At 35.7% G+C, this 19,084-nt stretch overlaps 1 protein-coding gene and 1 non-coding gene across 2 annotated transcripts; both read right to left on the bottom strand.

Annotated features, from left to right (window-relative positions):
* Nucleotides 1-3,279: 3,279 nt before the first annotated feature.
* TRNAM-CAU (transfer RNA methionine (anticodon CAU)) lies at nt 3,280-3,352 on the bottom strand. The gene has a single exon. It is a non-coding gene; the product is annotated as a tRNA-Met (tRNA).
* A 435-nt stretch (nt 3,353-3,787) lies between these two features.
* LOC117274808 (photosystem I P700 chlorophyll a apoprotein A2) lies at nt 3,788-6,136 on the bottom strand. Its single transcript, XM_033654171.2, is given in 5 exon segments — nt 3,788-5,179; nt 5,182-5,360; nt 5,363-5,795; nt 5,797-5,845; nt 5,847-6,136. Coding segments are annotated over 5 exon segments (2,343 nt in total).
* Between the last annotated feature and the right edge of the window lie 12,948 nt (nt 6,137-19,084).

Genomic DNA, 19,084 nt, shown 5'->3' on the forward strand with positions numbered 1-19,084 from the left:
CATCATCTTTCACATTGTATGAATCTCCACTAGGATTTTCAATCAATAACAACAACAATATTTTCTTGGCTCTTTTGGCCATTCACAAGATTCTTTAATCAAGGCACGGTGGTAGTATTTGATATTCCACACTTTCATTTCTTCCCTCTCTTGTATCATCATCATAAATTTCAACATATATAATATTCCGGAAATCACAACTTTAAGTTCATTAGAAATGAACAATTTAAGCACAATAGATTTCTTTCCGAGAAATGGAGTAAAATAATTGGCAATTGATGCGCAAGTTAAAATCATCAACAAGTAACACACAATTTATTCTTGAAATACTTTTACCCAAAGAGAAATACACATTTTCAACTCATGAATACATAAGAGACCAAAACACATTGGAAATACTTACGAAGCATAGCGTTAGTTAAGATAAGGTGATTTGGGCACGACTTGAGTACATAAGCTTTTAGGCAAATCTATTTTCGAAATCAATTTGGATCAATTGAATCAAGACTTATTTCATAACCTTTCTCACATCATTTCATTTCATTGACACCATTGGCCACAAGTATAATTTTCACTCTTGGCACGTTGGCCACACTTTATATCCCCAATTCACTTATTTCACTTCCAACTATCTTTATAGATTATCAACAATAAGACATTTCTACTCAAGACTTTAGGTACACATATGAGCAATTAAGAGTCTTAAGCATAATGATATTTTCTCACACAATTTGGCATCATAACCTTCATTTGAAACACGACTCAAAGACATAGCATTTTAATACACATATCATTCTTGAACGCATTTCCAAAGGATAATATAATATGATAGAAACATTCGAAACACGTTTTGAATATATAATTCTTGACACTTTGCTTATTTGGGACAATCGAATTTATTGAGAATAATTCGGAACATAGAATAAGGAACTTGAGCCAACAATACTTGAAACTTACGGAAAGATCATGGAATTCATTTCTAAAAGAGTAGTTTATTCAACATACCTCAATTGAGCTTCCTTAAACTCTAAAATATTCTGAAATTCTTATCAACTTCAATCTATAATAACAACATCCAATGGGACCAACATTAGTAACAAATTCTATAATTTAGGCCATTTAGGCATTTTATCAAACACCTAGTAGGCATGAATCTCTACATCTCTTAATCATAGAATTAGTTCATCCAACTACTATCATCTACCAATAATTTATCCCACCATCATTCTTAAATAATTCATACCTTCCAACATCACATACATGACCATCCATCCACATCCAACCAACAAAATTCCATCAAATAATCACCTTTCAATCTCTACAATGGTTATGTATTTAAATTGGGAAGTTATGGCTTCCAATCACCATACCATGAGTTCCTATACTTAATTCATACTCATATTCCCATAATATATCCATATATGTAAGTCTAAGGGTGTAAGATTACCTTTTGAAAAAAATCTTGCAAAACCCTCCTTTGAGTTCTTGAAGATATTTCTTGAAGATCTATGTATTTTATGTGTAGATTTCATCAATACTAGTGTATAAATGATAAACTTTCATACCAAAATAATGGGAATTACTTACCTTGATGAAGAGGGGAGTTGGTGGTCTTGAGAGTGAAAAAGAGCTCCAAAATTCATCCAAATGAAATGGGAAAAATGAACCCCGAAATTGTATTGTATTTATAGGCCCAGATTCTTGGATTTCGGATGCTGCCCCAGATGTTTCGCATCTCAACTTCACTCCTCTTTGAAGCTCGGATGTGGACCTGGATACTATGGAAGCACTTCACTACCAGTCTTTCTTTCAGACGCGGCTTCGGATGCTTCGCATCCGCAGACTCCTCTGCCAGCCTTTGGTAATTTGGTCATAACTTCTCGTAGGAATGTTCAAATGGCAAACGGTTTGAAGCGTTAGAAACTAGACTCGAAGACCTTTAATTTGATAGGTCATACATCACATAAATCCTTTTATATATATATATATATATATATATATATATATATATATATATATATATATATATATATATATATATATATGCTCGTACAAAGTTTGGTCTTGTGCGTACTCATCTGGAACTTTAGTCTATCATGAAATTTCCAACTTGACTTGGACTTAGGGCTCTCCTTAGCCCCCACATCACTTATAATATGCCTCGTACACTTATTATCATATCCAATTGATATCCATCCTATTAATAGTCCTCGTCTTCACACAAAATAATATAATTAGCGCACATCGACTTTCTTAATAGCGCTTAAGTACTTCAAAATTTTTCGGGGTGTTATAGCCCATTTGTGAAATAAAAAATAAAATTTTATTTCCCCCACCCCACTCCATGTACGAATAAATTGCGAAAGGGGGAGTAGTAATAAGTCATATAGAATCAATGGATTCATGATAAAGTAAAATCCCTCGATGACATATTTTATCACAATTAATATTTTTTTGGCTGATAGAGGGATCAAATGGTATATAGTTCATTTGTTGGTAGCTTGGAGGATTAAAAGCATGACTCTTGCTTTCCAATTGGTTATTTTTGCATTAATTGCTACTTCATTAATCTTATTGATTAGCGTACCCGTTGTATTTGCTTCTCCTGATGGCTGGTCAAGTAACAAAAATATTATATTTTCTGGTATATCCTTATGGATTGGATTAGTCTTTCTGGTGGGTATCCTTAATTCTCTCATCTCTTGAACCTATTCGTCGCAGACCCAAAACCAAAATGACCCCCTAATTTTTCTCGGTTGTGAGACACATTAAATTGGAATCTAAGTCCCCAAAGAAAACGCAAATCAAATAAAGAAAACAAAAAAATTAGAGCGGGGTCAAACTTCTTGAATAAAAAGAATACAATTACAAAAATAATTGGAATCGTTCCGAAGAGAATATGTGTCCCGGCACTGCACAAAACATATTCGGTTATATATCATATATGTGGGTACATATTGTGTATCAAGAACAAGAAAATGTGGATATGGTCGAATGGTAAAAGGTTCTCTTTGCCAGGGAGAAGATGCGGGTTCGATTCCTGCTATCCGCCCAAGATCCAAGATAAAGTAATTTTATTACTATTTATTTATTATTTAATTTTATAAATAGCATTAAATATATTCTTAAATTAAGGATTTGGTATAGTTGGCCATGATAGTGTAGTGATTCTATCCCTCCCCTACGTTTTCTTTTTCCTTTCACCCCCAAAAAGCGAAAGGCGGGAATTAATTACTAGTTAATAGAGTCAATCCTAAAATAGTTTGGCAAAACAAGATGTTGCGGAGACAGGATTTGAACCTGTGACCTCAAGGTTATGAGCCTTGCGAGCTACCAAACTGCTCTACTCCGAGCCGAAGATAAGAACTGAAAACTAATAGATAAACAAGGATTAAATGCTCCCCTCCACCCTATTTGTACAAATAGAATAGCCCATTTATACAGAATGGTAAAGGGGCTTCTATGATCATCGACCATATAAATAGAAATGAAGCACTAATCCTTATCAACTTGATCTTGTTGATCCTGGCAACAAACATGCATGAATCATTTCACAAAGTATGTGTCCGGATAGTCCAAAGTATCGATAGTTAGCTCTCGGCCTTCCGGTCAAAAAAACAATGTCGATGAAGGCATGTAGGTGCACTATTCCGTGGTGGGGATTGTAACTTTCCATAAATTTCCCATTTGTCACTCAACGACGGAACCTTGCTTATTTATTTTTTTGAGGATCGATCAATCGAATGATATTTCTGTTCCAATTTTTACCTCTTCTTCTCCCTCTGAATCAAACTTTTCCTTGCCATAATGGTTGAATTCCTATTAGTATCCATGATACAAGTTGAATCCTAGATGTAGAAATAGAAGAAGGTGGACCCCCTCTCCGTCGAAGAAATGAGATTATTGCGAATACACATATTAAAAATATTAACCAAATTTGCCCAATAGAGGCAATCAAGAAAGCTGCATAAGTAAATATATAACGTACAAAAAAGTGAGATAATCCAACCAATCTTGCTTGTACAATGGAAAGGGCCATTTTTTTATCTCTCCAACGAATCAAATTGGCCAAAGGTGTGCGTTCATGAGCCCATGCTAAAGTTTCAATCAATTCCTGCCAATATCTACACCAAGAAATTAAGAACATAAATCTAGTAGCCCAAACAAGATGTCCAAATAAGAATATCCATGCCCAAACCGATAAACTATTCATACCAAAAAGATTATATCCATTGATAAATTGTGAAGAGTTTAACCATAAATAATCCCTTAACCATCCCATCAAATAAGTGAAAGATTCATTAAACTGTGAAATGTTACCCTGCCATTATGTAATGTGCTTCCAATGCCAATAAAAATTAACCCATCCAATAGTATTTAACATCCAAAAAACTTCCAAATAAAATGCGTCACATGCCGAAATGTCACAAGTACCGCCTCGTCCTGGGCCATCGCACGGAAAACTATAACAAAAATTCTTTTTATCTGGTATTAACTTGGAACCGCGTGCATCTAAAGCACCTTTTACTAAGATTAATGTAGTTGTATGTAAACCAAGAGCAATAGCATGATGAACCAAAAAGTCTCTAGGACCTATTGTTAAAAATAATGAATTACTATTTTCATTAACAGCATTTAACCAACCCGGCAACTAGATGCTTCGACCCGCATTGAATGCTGGACCACTCGTTGAAGATAAAAGTACATCGAACCCATATAAATTTTTACCATGAACGGATTGTATCCATTGAGAAAATATAGGTTAAATCAAGATTTGCTTCTCCGGAGTGCCAAAGGCAAGCATGACATCATTATGAACATAAAGTCCCAGGGTATAGAATCCCAGAAAGAGGCTGGCCCAACTTAAATGAGATATGATATCTTCTTTATGCTCTAGCATTCTTGCCAATACATTATCTTCATTTTGCTCAGGATTGTAATCTCTAATGAAAAATATAGCTCCATGAGCAAAAGCTCCTGTCATGATGAATTCTGCGATATATTGGTCGTGGGTATATAATGCAGCTTGAGTAGTAAAGTCTTGTGCTATAAATGCATAAGCAGGTAAAGAGTACATGTGTTGAGCTACCAAAGAAGTAATAACCCCTAAAGAAGCTAGAGCAAGGCCTAATTGAAAATGAAGCGAATTATTGATTGTACCATAAAGACCCTTATGTCCATACCCCAATCGCCCCCCAATCGTCCCCCCGGGGAAATATGTGCATCTAAAAGATCTTTCATACTGTGCCCAATCCAGAAATTAGTTCTATACATATGACCAACAACGAGAAAAATAAATGCAATGGCTAAATGGTGATAGGCGATATCACTCAGCCATAAACTTTGCGTTTGTGGATGAATCCCCCGAGAAGAGTTAGAATTGTAGTTCCCACCCCTTGGGCGGTACCAAAAAAATGACTACTTGAATCGGGGTTTTAAGCATAAAGATTCCATTGACCTGTAAAAAGTGGGCCTAACCCTTGGGGATGCTGTAATACATCTAAAACATTATTCCACCGAACGTACTCCCCTCTGGATGCAGGAATAGCAACATGAACTAAATGTCATGTCCAAGCCAAGTAACTTACGCCAAAGAGTCCTAACAAATGATGATTCAGAAGAGATTCGGCATTTTTGAACCAGGAAACGCTCGATTTCCATTTCGGTTGTAGATGTAACCAACCTGCTATTAAGGATATGACAGAAAGAAATAATAGAAAAAGAGTACCAGTATAAATATCTTCATTAGTGCGTAAACTGATTGTATACCACCACTGATAAACACCAGAATAAGCGGATATTCATTGGGTCAAGAGCACCCCCTCGAGTAAAAGCTTTCACGGCCACCAAAATGAGGATCCCAAATTGCATGAGCAATAGGTCTTACATGTAAAGGGTCCTGTACCCATGACTCAAAATTTCCTTTCCAAGCTACATGAAACAGATTTCCGAAAGTCCACAGAAAAATTATTGCTAATTGACCGAAGTGAGAAGCAAAAATATTCTGAGAAAGACGTTCCTCGGTAATATCATCATGACTCTCGAAGTTATGTGCGGTAGCAATACCAAACCAAATACGACGAGTAGTAGGATCCTGAGCTAAGCCTTGGCTAAACCTTGGAAATGGTAATGCCATAATGCTTTTCAAATCCTCCTAGCCAAGTGAAAAATATATGTATGCGACAAATATAGTCCAGTTTTGAGAATTATTTGACCCTGTAACTTATTTATTGCTGACGTATCTACAAATTATTTAACTTGTCATCCTTTTTATTAATCACAAGTTTTACGCCCATACAGCAAAAATGCCAACTATTAATCTTTAGTTTCCAAAAGCAGTTAGACGTATAAACAGTCATCAAATTATACTCATCCCTTCAAGTTAAACAACTATCCCTCCGATCTACTTTAATTGACTTTTTGACCTTTTTTTGTGATCCATAATATTTTTTTCATATATCAAGAAGGAATTATCTTCTTTTTTTCAAAGTTGTCTTTGGAGTAAAGAGCCTAGGAGTATTTGTTATATTCTCAAAGAACAAATTAAGATTAATATGGCCAATTTTATTGTTCATTAATACTAACAGATGGATTCCTTAATCAGTTTAAAAACAGTCAAAAAATCAATTAAGGTGGACTGAAGGGAGTAAGTAATAGTTAACTATTAAGATGTAACGACCCGACTTGTCGTTTTAAGGATTAACATCCCGTTCAGTGATTTAAGGTCTCGAACAGCTTCATAATATGTATTATGACCCGCGGGTGTGGTCGAGTTTGATTTACTGAAGATTCGAAATTTAATTAAAAGAACAATCCTTATTTAGAAGCTTAAATGGAAAGAGTTGACCAGAGAGTTGACTTTTGAGCAAACGACCTCGGAATAGAATTTTGATGATGTCAATAGCTTCTTATGATGATTTAGGACTTAGGCATATATTCGGATTTGGATTTGAAAGTCCGTAGGACAATTCGACACATTTTGGCGAAAGTTGAAAAATATAAGATTTTGAAAAAAGTCCGACCGAAGGGTGAATTTTTGATAACAAGGTCGGATTTCGATTCTGAAAATGGGAATAGCTCCATTATGTCAATTATGACTTGCGTGCAAAATTTGAAGTCATTCCGGATTGATTTGATACGTTTCGGCGCAAAATATAGAAGTTGGAAGATTTTAAAAACTCAAAATTTGATTCGACGCGCGATTCATAATTTCGATATTGTGTGATGTAATTTGAAACCCCGAGTAGGTCCGTGTTATGTTACGAGACTTATTGGTAAATTCGGATGAGGTCCCGGGTAGCTCTGATGAGTTTCGGACGAGGTTTGGATCGAATTTGAACTTGTTGAAAATGCTGGGATTTCTGTTGTTTCTGGGCAGACCTGTTGGGATTGCACCTGCGGAATTTGGGCGCAGGTGAGACAACGCAGAAGCAAGGGTACCATCGCAGATGCGGCCTGGGCAGGAGTAGGGAAAGGTCGCAGGTGCGATGCATTTTCCGCACCTGCGTCACCGCAGAAGCGGAAAAACTTCCGCAGGTGCGAAGGGCCTCTGGTCAGTGGACTTCCACAGAAGCGGATTTTGGTTTGCAAAAGCGGCTCCGCAGATGCGGCGATGTGTCCGCAGGTGCGAAAGTGGGCAGAAACATTTAAGGACCAAAAATGGTCATTTTGCCATTTTCGATTGAGCTTTTGGAGCTCGGTTTTTGGGCGATTTTGGAGGAGTTCTTCAAGACTTTGACTTGGGTAAGTGTTCTATATCCTAAAGTGATTATATTTCATGAATATATGATTATATTTATCGTTTAATTCAGATTTAAATGGAAGAAATCAAGATTTTTACAAAATCTTCCAAAAACGAAAATTTAAGATTTGGAGGTCGAGTTGTTATTGGAATTCGATAAAATTGCTATGGTTGAACTCGTATCGGAATGGGTGTTCGGATTTCATGAAAAACAAATTATGTCGGGTTCCGAGGGGCAGGCCCCGCGTTGACTTTTTGTAATAAATATTTTTAGTCGACGTACTATTATTCGGAATTGTTTCCGATGAATTTTAATGAAGTTATACAATTAATTTGGATAGATTTGATCTGTCCGGAGGTCAATTCAAGCAAGAAGGCTATTTTGGAATATCGGCCTAACTTTAAAAAGGTAAGTGTCTTGCTTAACCTCTAGTGGGGGAATTACCCCTTAGGCATTGAGTCTTATGTGCAATTTGTGTAATTGAAAATTATGTACGCGAGGTGACGAGTACGTACTTGGTTTATATGTGCAAATTTCATTGATTAAAAATCCTTAGACGCCCTTATGTATTAAATTAGAAATTATTGGCACTTATTAAATCCTCTATCTGTCATGCCTAGATCCTTATTTGTTGAAATTATTTTTATATGATGATTTGGTGTGATTGTCACCTTAAATTTTATGTGAAATATTATTTTGTTGAGTTGTTTACTTCCGGATATTTTGTTAAGTTTTTTTGTACACATTATGGTCGAGCCATGGGCTCCTTATTGTGGAAAATAAGGTGTTGTTGATTTTTGTAGCAAGTTGTGATATTTGAGCACTTGATGTGCAATCTGTGATAAATTGTAATAGTTGAGCACTTGATGTGCAATCTGTGATAATTTGTAATATTTGAGCACTTGATGTGCAATCTGTGATAAGTCATAATATTTGAGCACTTGATGTGCAATCTGTGATAAGTTGTAATAATTGAGCATTTGATGTGCAATCTATGCTATGTTTTAATATTGAGCACTTGATGTGCAGTTTATGAGATGTGATATTGGCACATTTTATTGTGGGAGTTATGTTCGGGTGTTTGCACGAGGTTTCTGCCGTGCTATTATTACTATTAATTTATGCACATGCGGCGTGACAAGGCGGGCTATTTATATATATATATATATATATATATATATATATATATGTGGGTTTGCGCATGTGGCGAGACAAGGTGAGAATATTATTATGCACGTGTGGCGAGACAAGACGGCATTTACTTTACTATTGCACACGTGGCGAGACAAGGGGGCTATGTCGGGGATTGATTTGTGATAGCCAGGGGCATTGTTGTTGTTGCATATTTATTTTGGGACTACGAGGCGGTACCTCGGGAAATCCCATGTTGAGCACTTACTTCGAGACTTTGTTTGCACTTGCCCTTGGTTATTTTGTTTTTTGTTTCGTAATTTGTAAATTCTTGTATTTACCGTGATGTATTATTTGACTTAATATTAAGTGTTTTGTATTTCTTGATATATTGTGTTGACATTGACTTTTTCGTACGAGACTTTGAGGATTTGTATTATGGTTGTACTTGTCTTTGATGATTGAGTTATTTTAAATAAAAAAAAATTTCCAGTATGTTTAATTTAATAAATTTTATATCCAAATCAGTAGTTTATCTGATGTTTTATTTTAAAGGAAATGTCATTTTTCCTCTCTCAAATGATTTCTAAAATAAACTTATCTTTTTCTTGATTTTTTACTTGATTTAAATATTTTAACCTTACTTTATTGAAAATAAATTAATCATGCGGATCTTATATACATTGATATTTTGGTAAGTGAGTTGTCCGTGCAGTTATGAAAATAATATGGGCATGAGGTGCCGGAAAAAAATATGATGATTTTATTATTGACACGTGAGTTGTCTGTGTGAAGGTGATAGAAATATGGGCACGAGGTGTCGTGAAAAATATGAAAGTAGGCTGAGAGCCATAGTTCTTATGATTTAAAATGAGGTGTCACATGGTGACTTTTACTTGAAAATATATTTATTTGAAAGAAGTATATTCGAAAGATAATTATTCAAAAGAAGTACATTTGAAAGATATTTATCTTAAAGAATAATATGTGAAGGATTTATATTTGAATGATTTGACTTATTGATTGTACTTGTGTTCCTTATTCGCCTGAGCAATAATTATGATGTTCTTGTTGCCTTGTTGTTATATCACTGGTCGAGTTGTTGTTATCATTGCCAGTTATTTTTCAGTACTATTGTATACTGCTATATTGCACAGGTTATTAGACTAGTGAGTGTTTTGACTGTACCTCATCTCTACTCCATTGAGGTTAGTCTTGATACTTACTGGGTACCAACCGTGGCGTACTCATACTACACTTCTGCACATTTTTTGTGCAAAGCCAGGTATTGAAGATAACGGACTTGAGCAGAGTTAAAGCGTGATCGTAAGGATTCAAGGTAGAGCTGCTTGGTCATCACAGTCCCTTGGAGTCTTTTCAGTTCATTGTACTGTTAACTTGTAATCAAACAGTATTGTATATTCGGGCCACGTGATTATTCTATGTATTAAGTTAGAGTTTGTGACTCAGTACTACCAGTCTTGGGAGGTTGTATATTGTAATTATTTCCGTTGTTAGTTTTTTTTTAAAAGTGGGATGAGAGCCGTAATTGAGGTTAGTCTTGATACTTACTGGGTACCGACCGTGGTGTACTTATACTACACTTATGCATATTTTTTTGTGCAAGGCTAAGTATTGAAGATAACAGACTTGAGCAGAGTTAAAGCGGGATCGTAAGGATTCAAGGTAGAGCTGCTTGGTCGTCGCAGTCCCTTGGAGTCTTTTCATTTCATTGTACTGTTAACTTGTAAGCAAACAGTATTGTATATTCGATCCTCGTGATCATTCTATGTATTCAGTTAGAGTTCGTGACTCAGTACTATCAGTCTTGGGAGGTTGTATATTGTAATTATTCCCGTTGTTATTTTTTTTTAAAAGGCTTCAAAAATGTAATGAAGATCGGCTTACCTAATCTTAGAGACTAGGTGTCATCATGACTCCTGTGGTGGGATTTCGGGTTGTGACATAAGAGTTGCTAACTACCATCTCCATCAATGCCAACATTTGTGTGTACTGCTAAATAATTAAGAAAAAATAATATGGTATGTGTAACACCCCAAATTTTTACTAATATTTGCATTCTCGATTGAGCATCTTTATAATGAGGAGATATTTTATTTCGCACTTCCTAAACTTGAAATTGACAATATATGAAATTCCTTAGTTTAGGTTATGTTAATATTGACAAAGAAGTTCCATGATATTGCTATGTGTAACACTTAATATTATTTTGATGAATTATTATTAAATACATTATATAATTAAGGTTTTGGGCTGCCACCCTTTTGTATTTACCTAAAGATATTTAGTAGGTTGGACAGCCACATTTTTTATATTTATCCAAAGTTTAGATATTACTTTAGTTGACTTATTTTTCCATAACCTCCTCTCATATTTCATTCTTTCAAGACAAAGAAAACCCTACCCTCTCTCCTTCTTATCACCTGAAAATTTCATGAAAACTATCATAAATCTCCACTAAACCAACCAACAAAACTCGTTCTTGGTGAAGCTCAAGTTGCTCCTCTCTTTTGTGGTAAGTTACTAAACTCGTTTTTACACTAGACACCTATTCGTGTTTTCTTCATATCTTTTTGGTATCATAGCCTAGGTTTGTGATTCTAGGATTTTTGTTGTGATCGTACCTAATATTTTTTGTTATTTTCTTTCTTGAAAATGACTTGGAGATTATAATTTTTTGCATACTTGTTTAATGTAATTTGATGTATTCCTTGTACATGATATATATGTCACACTTATGTATGTTATTTGGAGACTTGAATTTGGTAACTTATTTTGTTATTTTAGGGTGTGTTAATAACTCAAGTCTTGTAATATGCTGAATTTACACTTTGTCTTGTAAATATGTACAAAGGAGAAAACTAGTTTTCCTTTTTATACCCGATAGTTTAAAATTTATGTACAATACAAACTTACAGTGATGTTGAATGAAAGTATAATTTTGTTAGAAAGTTGCTTTAACGTGTTGATTATTCAAGAAGGGTTATATCACCTTATGTTGATATTTTGACATTGTATTTTATTTTTTAAAAAATAAAAATTATGAAAAGTATTTTCAAAAATTAAAATATTGCACTTTGGACCTTATCGCATAGGCCTATTTCCGCTACTAAATTATTCTAAATATTTTTTAATTAATATCTTCTTAATGTTGTAAATAGTAAATTAGATTTCTTTCGTAAGTAGCACCCTCCCAAAAGGGTTGCTACAGTATGACACCGCATAAAGAGAATTGACAATATTCTATAACACACAAGACCTGATATCTCATTCTCTGTTCAACACATTAGCCAGTTCCTTAATGCTCCAAGAATTGCTCATATGCAGGAAGGTCTACATGTTTTGAGATATTTGGTCAGGGACCCTACTAGAGGCATTCTACTCAACAACAGTCAGGATTTTTCTGTTCTTGCATATTCAGACTCTGACTGGGCAGGATGTCCTTCTTCTAGGAAGTTTGTAACTGGATATTTTTTTTACACTTAGGGGCAGTCCTGTTACATGGAAGTCAAAGAAACAACCTACAGTTTCATTGTCCTCTGCTGAAGCTGAATACAGGGCTCTCAGGAAGACTGTTGCTGAACTTACTTAGCTTGTTAGGCTGTTAGCATACTTGGGTCTCCCTGTTTCTGCTCCTATTCCTCTATATTGTGACAACAAATCTGCCATCAGCATTGCCAAGAACTCTGTTTCTCATGAAAGGACTAAGCATATTGAGCTTGATTGTCACTTTGTCCGGGAGAAGCTTGCTAGTGGTCTCATCTCTCTACATTATATTCCTACAGTGTCTCAACTAGCAGACATTTTTACCAAACCTCTCACAGGCATTCAACATCGGATTCTCCTTTCCAAGCTGGGAGTTCTATCACCCTCCAGCTTGAGGGGGAGGGTGTTAGAATAGCTCGCCCAACTCATACAGGCCCAACTATTTCAAACGAAGGAATGGATCCAGGTCTAGGCCCACATACTTGATCATGAGGTCTTGTAATATTATTGTAGATATATCCATATTTGTAATAGATAGTCATTCTTTATTATTTTACTATAAATAGAAAACTAATGATTATATTGTGGGAGAGAGACAATATACACAATACACAGATATTTTCTTATTTCTGCTTTCTCTCTAGAATACTCGATCTAGGGTTTTCTATCAAAGGAAAACCATAGATTTTGGCTCGTTTATCTCCAATTAACAACTTAAATATCTGCTGAGAATTTGCAGTAGCATTTGCGAAAAATTGAACGAATAAGAGAGTAACTAAGTGTTAAAGAATTTGGCATTCCATTTTCTAAGACAACCAAGCAAAAATTATATTGTGTACTTTCCTCTTCGATTTTACCCTTCGTATATGAGGATTGATCGAGTAATAGCAAAACTGCTTCAATGGAACTTTTTTAACTAAAGATTTATCACCTAAAACCTTTGAAGAAAAGAGTACATGATTCATTATGAAGAGGAAGAATGGCATATTGAATTTTTTATTTTACAACTTTAATTGTGACAATCATGTAACATTCCCATTAATTAGGATGGAACATTGGAAACATGTGCGCTAATACTCTACCATTCGCGTGGAAAGTTGATAATCAAAATGTGTCCAAATAAAAACGCAATGCATCACAACGCCCCCCTCCCCCCAGACCCACAAATATCATCCAATAGAAACACAACAAACCACCTGAACTATCCTAACACCACCACAATGGTTACTGACACTGCTCCAATGGCTACTCTCATACACCCAACCACCGTAGACACCACCATCACGGTAGCAACCGGAGAAAAATCAATTACTAATCCAAGCAACAAAAGTATCCCTTCCACTTCTACATCAAACATCATCCCCTCACAACCGAAAATATCATCCAATTTTGACAGACCCCAACGCCGAAATGAACCCTCTAGTGAAATCCCAAATCAACAATCACAAGCTCCTCCAATACCTACAAAATCTCAAACGACTTTGAACCTACCAACCCAAAATTCTATTTCCAGTGACATGCATCAAAATAGAGCTCCGACAGGGAACAATAAAGTTGTTCTTAACTAAGGAAGCAGAGGTACTGATCAAGGGATATTAAAGCCATCTTTCTCCGCTGCAGTTCAAGCAAAATTACCTTCTCTTGACAACGGGGCACCAATTGTCGAGATTAGACATGATACTCATCTGGGCAAATCTGCAATGTTCTTCTTGGCATAAGATTACTTTGTCACTCTTGCTTAAGAGTGTAAATTTACTATCATAGGTAAGTTTTACAGAGATAAACCCAAAATGAAAAAGATAAGGAAGGTCTTTATCCGTCAATTCCATCTCACTGGGTCAGTTAAGATTGCCTACTTTGACTCTAGACATGTTTATATTAATTTCACTAATGACGTGGATTTAACCATATTCGATTCAAAGAATTTATTGATATTGGAGAAGTCCCTATGAAGATCCTAAAGTGGACACCTGATTTTAAACCTGAAGAAGAAACATCTATTGTCCATGTTTGGATTTTGATCCATCAATTACCATGGCACTTGTTTAAATGGAATATCATCTTCAGACTGGTTAGTGATATTGGAGTAGCATTGCTCCTGATCTGACAACATACTCCAAGTCTAGGGGTAATGTTGCTAAGGTAAAAGTAGAAATTGATCTGCTAAAACCAAGATTGGATCAAATTTGGTTAGGCTTTAACAGATTAAATGGTACTCCGGATGGTAAATGACTGGATATTGAATATGAGAAAGTCCCAAGCTATTGTTTTTACTATAGACTCCAAGGTAATTTGGAGAATCAATGCAGAAACAAGGTAAGGGATGACAGTATCAAAGCCCAAAGAAAAGAACAACTCAAACAAGACAACTTACACAACCCTGAAGATAACTTTCAAAATGTGAATAGAAAAAGACATGCCAAGGAAAAAACCAAATCAGTCAACCAACAACAACAAAAGGATGTTCCAATCAAACCTCCCCAAACTGATACATCCAATCACCATATCAGGAGCAACGAAGGAATCATTATTAAAGAACCTACTACAGTTAATCAACTCCCTGTGATAGTAGAAATGGTTGGGAAAGGTAAAGAAAAAGTTACAGATGGAAAGATTGTGAGCCAAGACACTCGTACTTCAGTAAGGGATAGCAATATTGAATACCCAGTCAATAAACCAGATACAAGCAAACAAAAGAATAAGAAGAACAAAAAAAAAGAAGCAAGTTTAAACTAATGTGGAACATGATGAAATGCAGCAGCTAGTTATAGCTGAGGTGGAACTAGATAGAGAGAAACAATCTGATAAGGTCACTTTACCTATCAATACTCATGATAAGAATTTTGAACTAGCTATAACAAAAAATCTCAACAGACAAGATGCCAATGCTTTAATGGGCACAAAACAAGGTCTTGATTCAAATGACACAAATGCTGACTTGATTCAAAATGTGCAAGGCCAATCAGGTACAATTCATGATACAGATACAATGTCTACGGCAGAGAAAATAGATAGTCAAATCATACCTCAATCACAGAATTTGGAAACAGAACATGCTATAGACCCTGGTGAAGATCAAAATAAGAAAGGTCATCCCGGTGAACTTCATATAACAGCCGGCTATGCTATAGATACTGGTGACGTTCATAATAATTACCTGAAACTTATCAGTGGCACCAACTTAGAGGAAGGCCATACAAGTGAGGATGGTTTTCATTTTAATTTTGGAGAACCGTCAGACTCTATTGCAGATGAGGAAGATGGTTCAGATGATGAGGATTATGAAGCTGAAGAGAGCTCAAAGGCTAGTAATGATTATGCAAGTGTGCATAGTGAAGAAGTTAATAGTGATGATCGTGAAGATGACTAGGCTAATACCTTTTGCCTTCAGTCACTAGTCGATGTAGTTGTGACCATAGCTTATGATGAAATCATAAATACTGGGCACCTATCTCCTAGAGGAAGAGGCAACGATAGGGGCGGTAGATCATCTACTAGAGGAAGGGGTATCAAACAACAAAAGTCAATGCCCGCAAAGGCATCAAAGAGACAAAATTCTCAAAATCAGTTATTATGTTTAAGACTCTACACTGGAATGTCATGAGCATTAAAACCAATGGTGCTCTTGAGAGAATTAAGCATCTTATTACAACAGAAAATCTTTCTATTATTGCCTTAAGTGAACCTTTTCACAAGGCACATAAGATTGACAAATACAAAAGAACTCTGGGTTACCATCATGCCTTCTCATACAATAGCCAAATCTGGATCTTCTGGGAAGAAAATCTGGAGTGTGATATTCTTGATGATTATGAGCAACAAGTAACCTGCTCCATTAAGTTTAATGGAGTTACACTTCTTCTTACATATGTATATGTTAAGTGTGAGGATCATCTGAGGGAGGAGCTTTGGGATAGACTCAGATACATCAATGGAAATTTTAACTTACCCTGGCTTGTTGTTGGTGATTCTAACTGTATCATTGATCCTGCGGAGAAGAAAGGAGGGACCCCACATAGAATGTCTAAGAGCCTAGCTTTTATTCAATGTATTGTGGATTGTGATCTTCTTGATGCCGGCTATTCTGGTCCAAACTTCACCTGGTATAACGGATGAAGTCCTGCTAGAAGAGTTTGGCAAAGGCTAGACATAGCTCTTGTCAACTATGATTGGGTGAATAGTTTTGATTCTACACGTCAATCACTTAATTAGTACTGGTTCTGACCATTCCCCTCTCTTGATAACTGCCAAGAACAACTCTAGAGATCATATTAATTATTTTAAATTTTTGGATTTTTGGACTGATGAACCTGACTTTATGAATGTGGTTGAACATGCCTGAAATATAGATGTTCAGGGGTCTCCTCTCTGAAAATTTCACCTGAAACTTAAAAATACTTGTAGAATGCTTTCAGACTGGTCCAGAAATACCATTGGAAATATCTTTGATACTAGAAAATCATTGGAAGACAAGGTCTCTAAACTTGAAGACAAGATCATTTCTGATAACAATGAGGCCAACAGATCTGCTCTTAAAAAGGCAAATGCTGACTTAATCAGAGCTCTCAAAACATAAGAATCTTCTTGGAGGCAAAAGTCAGACATTAAATGGTTTGTAGAAAGGGAAATAAACTCCAAGTTCTTCCACTCTGTGGTCAAAGGTAAAAAGAGAAGGCTTTATCTTTCTAAGATGAAAAGGGAGGATGATAGCTGGATAGAGGGTGATGATAATATTGATGAAGAAGCTATAAATTTCTTTCAAAAGCAGTTCACTAAGGAGAGTCATCAGATGGATCTGCCTATCCTAAGCTGTATCTTTAGAATTGTTGATGATACAGAGAATATAAGACTAATTTCTCCACCTAACATGGAAGAACTAAAGGACATAGTCTTCTCTATGAGTTCCTACAGTGCACCAGGGCCTGATGGAATTTCTAAAAAATTTTATCATACTTGCTGGGAGATTATTAAAGATGATTTATTACTAATGGTGCTTGATTATTTTGCAGGTACTGAGCTCCCAAGATCCTTCACACACACATGCCTCATCATGATTCCCAAAGTGGATTGTCCTCAAAAGTTTACAGAATTCAGACCAATAAGCTTTAGCAATTTTTCCTGCAAGATTATCTCTAAACTTATGAATTACAAGCTTACTCCTCTAATTCAAAAGCTGGTTTCACCTTGCCAAGCTGGCTTTATTAAGGATAGATCTATCGCTAATAACATCATGCTGACTCAAGAGCTGGTTCATAATATCAATCAAGATCCTCAAACTGGTAACGTAGTTTTAAAATTGTATATGGTTAAAGCTTTTGATAAAGTTGACTAGGACTATCTCTGTCTTGTTTTAAGACGCATAGGATTCTCTGAGCCCTGGATTGAAGTCTGGAGACTTATCTCCAATGTATCGTATTCTATCAATTTGAATGGCTCCAGACAAGGTTTTTTCAAATCAACTAGAGGAATTAAACAAGGGGGTCCATTACCCCTATCCCTTTTTGTCATTGGTGCTGAGTTGTTGTCTAGGCTAATGAACAATCTCTATGGAAATGGCTTTATTCTGTATTCAGCTGAAAGAAGGGGTCCACTAATCACACACATGTGTTATGCAGATGACACTATATTCTCCTCAGCTGATCCTACATCCCTGAAGAGGATGATGACTAATTTGGAACTTTATGAGCGTATTTCTGGGCAAAAGATCAACAAAAACAAATCAGGCTTTTATGTCTCTTCCAACCTCTCAAACACTCAAATCAGTGATATTTAAAACATTACAGGCTTCAATCAATTCCAATTTCTAATGCAATACTTGGGATGTCCTATTTAAAAAAAAAAGTAGTTTACTTCAATAATATGGTAGCTAAAGTTGCCAACAGGTTATAGGGATGGCAAGGGAAGTTCCTTTCGTATGGTGGTAAAGCAGTACTGATCAAATTAATTTTACACTCCCTTCCTCTACACTTACTGACTGCCATGGATCCTCCTAAAACTGTTCTCAACCAAATCAAAAAATTTATTGCAAAACTTTTTTGGGGCAAAGAGGTCAATAGGAACAAATTTCATTGGATATCCTGGAAAAATTTATGTTTTCCTACCCAGGAGGGAGGGGATGGATTTAGATCTCTCAAGGATTTTTGCACCTCTTTCTCTGCTAAAGCTTGGTGGAACTTTAGGACCAAGAATAGTCTCCTAAGAGAATTCTTGGAAGCCAAATACTGCAAAAGAAAACATCCATTGCTCAGAAATTGGTCCTATGGTCAATTTCATAATTGGAAGAGACTTATGGTGTGATGACCCAAAACTGTCATCTTTAAATTTAATAAGTAATTCTGTATTTTAAGACCTCAAAAAATACCATTTATCATTCCTCAACTTGCATGCGCAGTCCGTACAATTTTTCGAAAAGTTTTTATGTGAAAAATAGATTAAAAATAAAATAGAGCTTTAAAAACTCAACTGAGTTGACTTTAATTAATATTTTGAGTAAACGGACCTGGATCAGTATTTTAACAATTTTTATAGGTCCGTATCATGGTTTGGAACTTGGGCGTATGCCCGGAATCGAATTCCGAGATCTCTAGCTCGAGATATGGAATTTTGATGAAAAATTAAAAGCTTGAAAGCTTAATGATTTTTAAGAAATTACTGATGTTGGATTTATTGACCTCGGGTTCATATTGTGGTTCCGAAGCTTGGTG

The sequence above is a fragment of the Nicotiana tomentosiformis genome, chromosome 6 (genome assembly GCF_000390325.3).
Source record: "Nicotiana tomentosiformis chromosome 6, ASM39032v3, whole genome shotgun sequence".
Taxonomy (NCBI): Eukaryota; Viridiplantae; Streptophyta; class Magnoliopsida; order Solanales; family Solanaceae; genus Nicotiana; species Nicotiana tomentosiformis.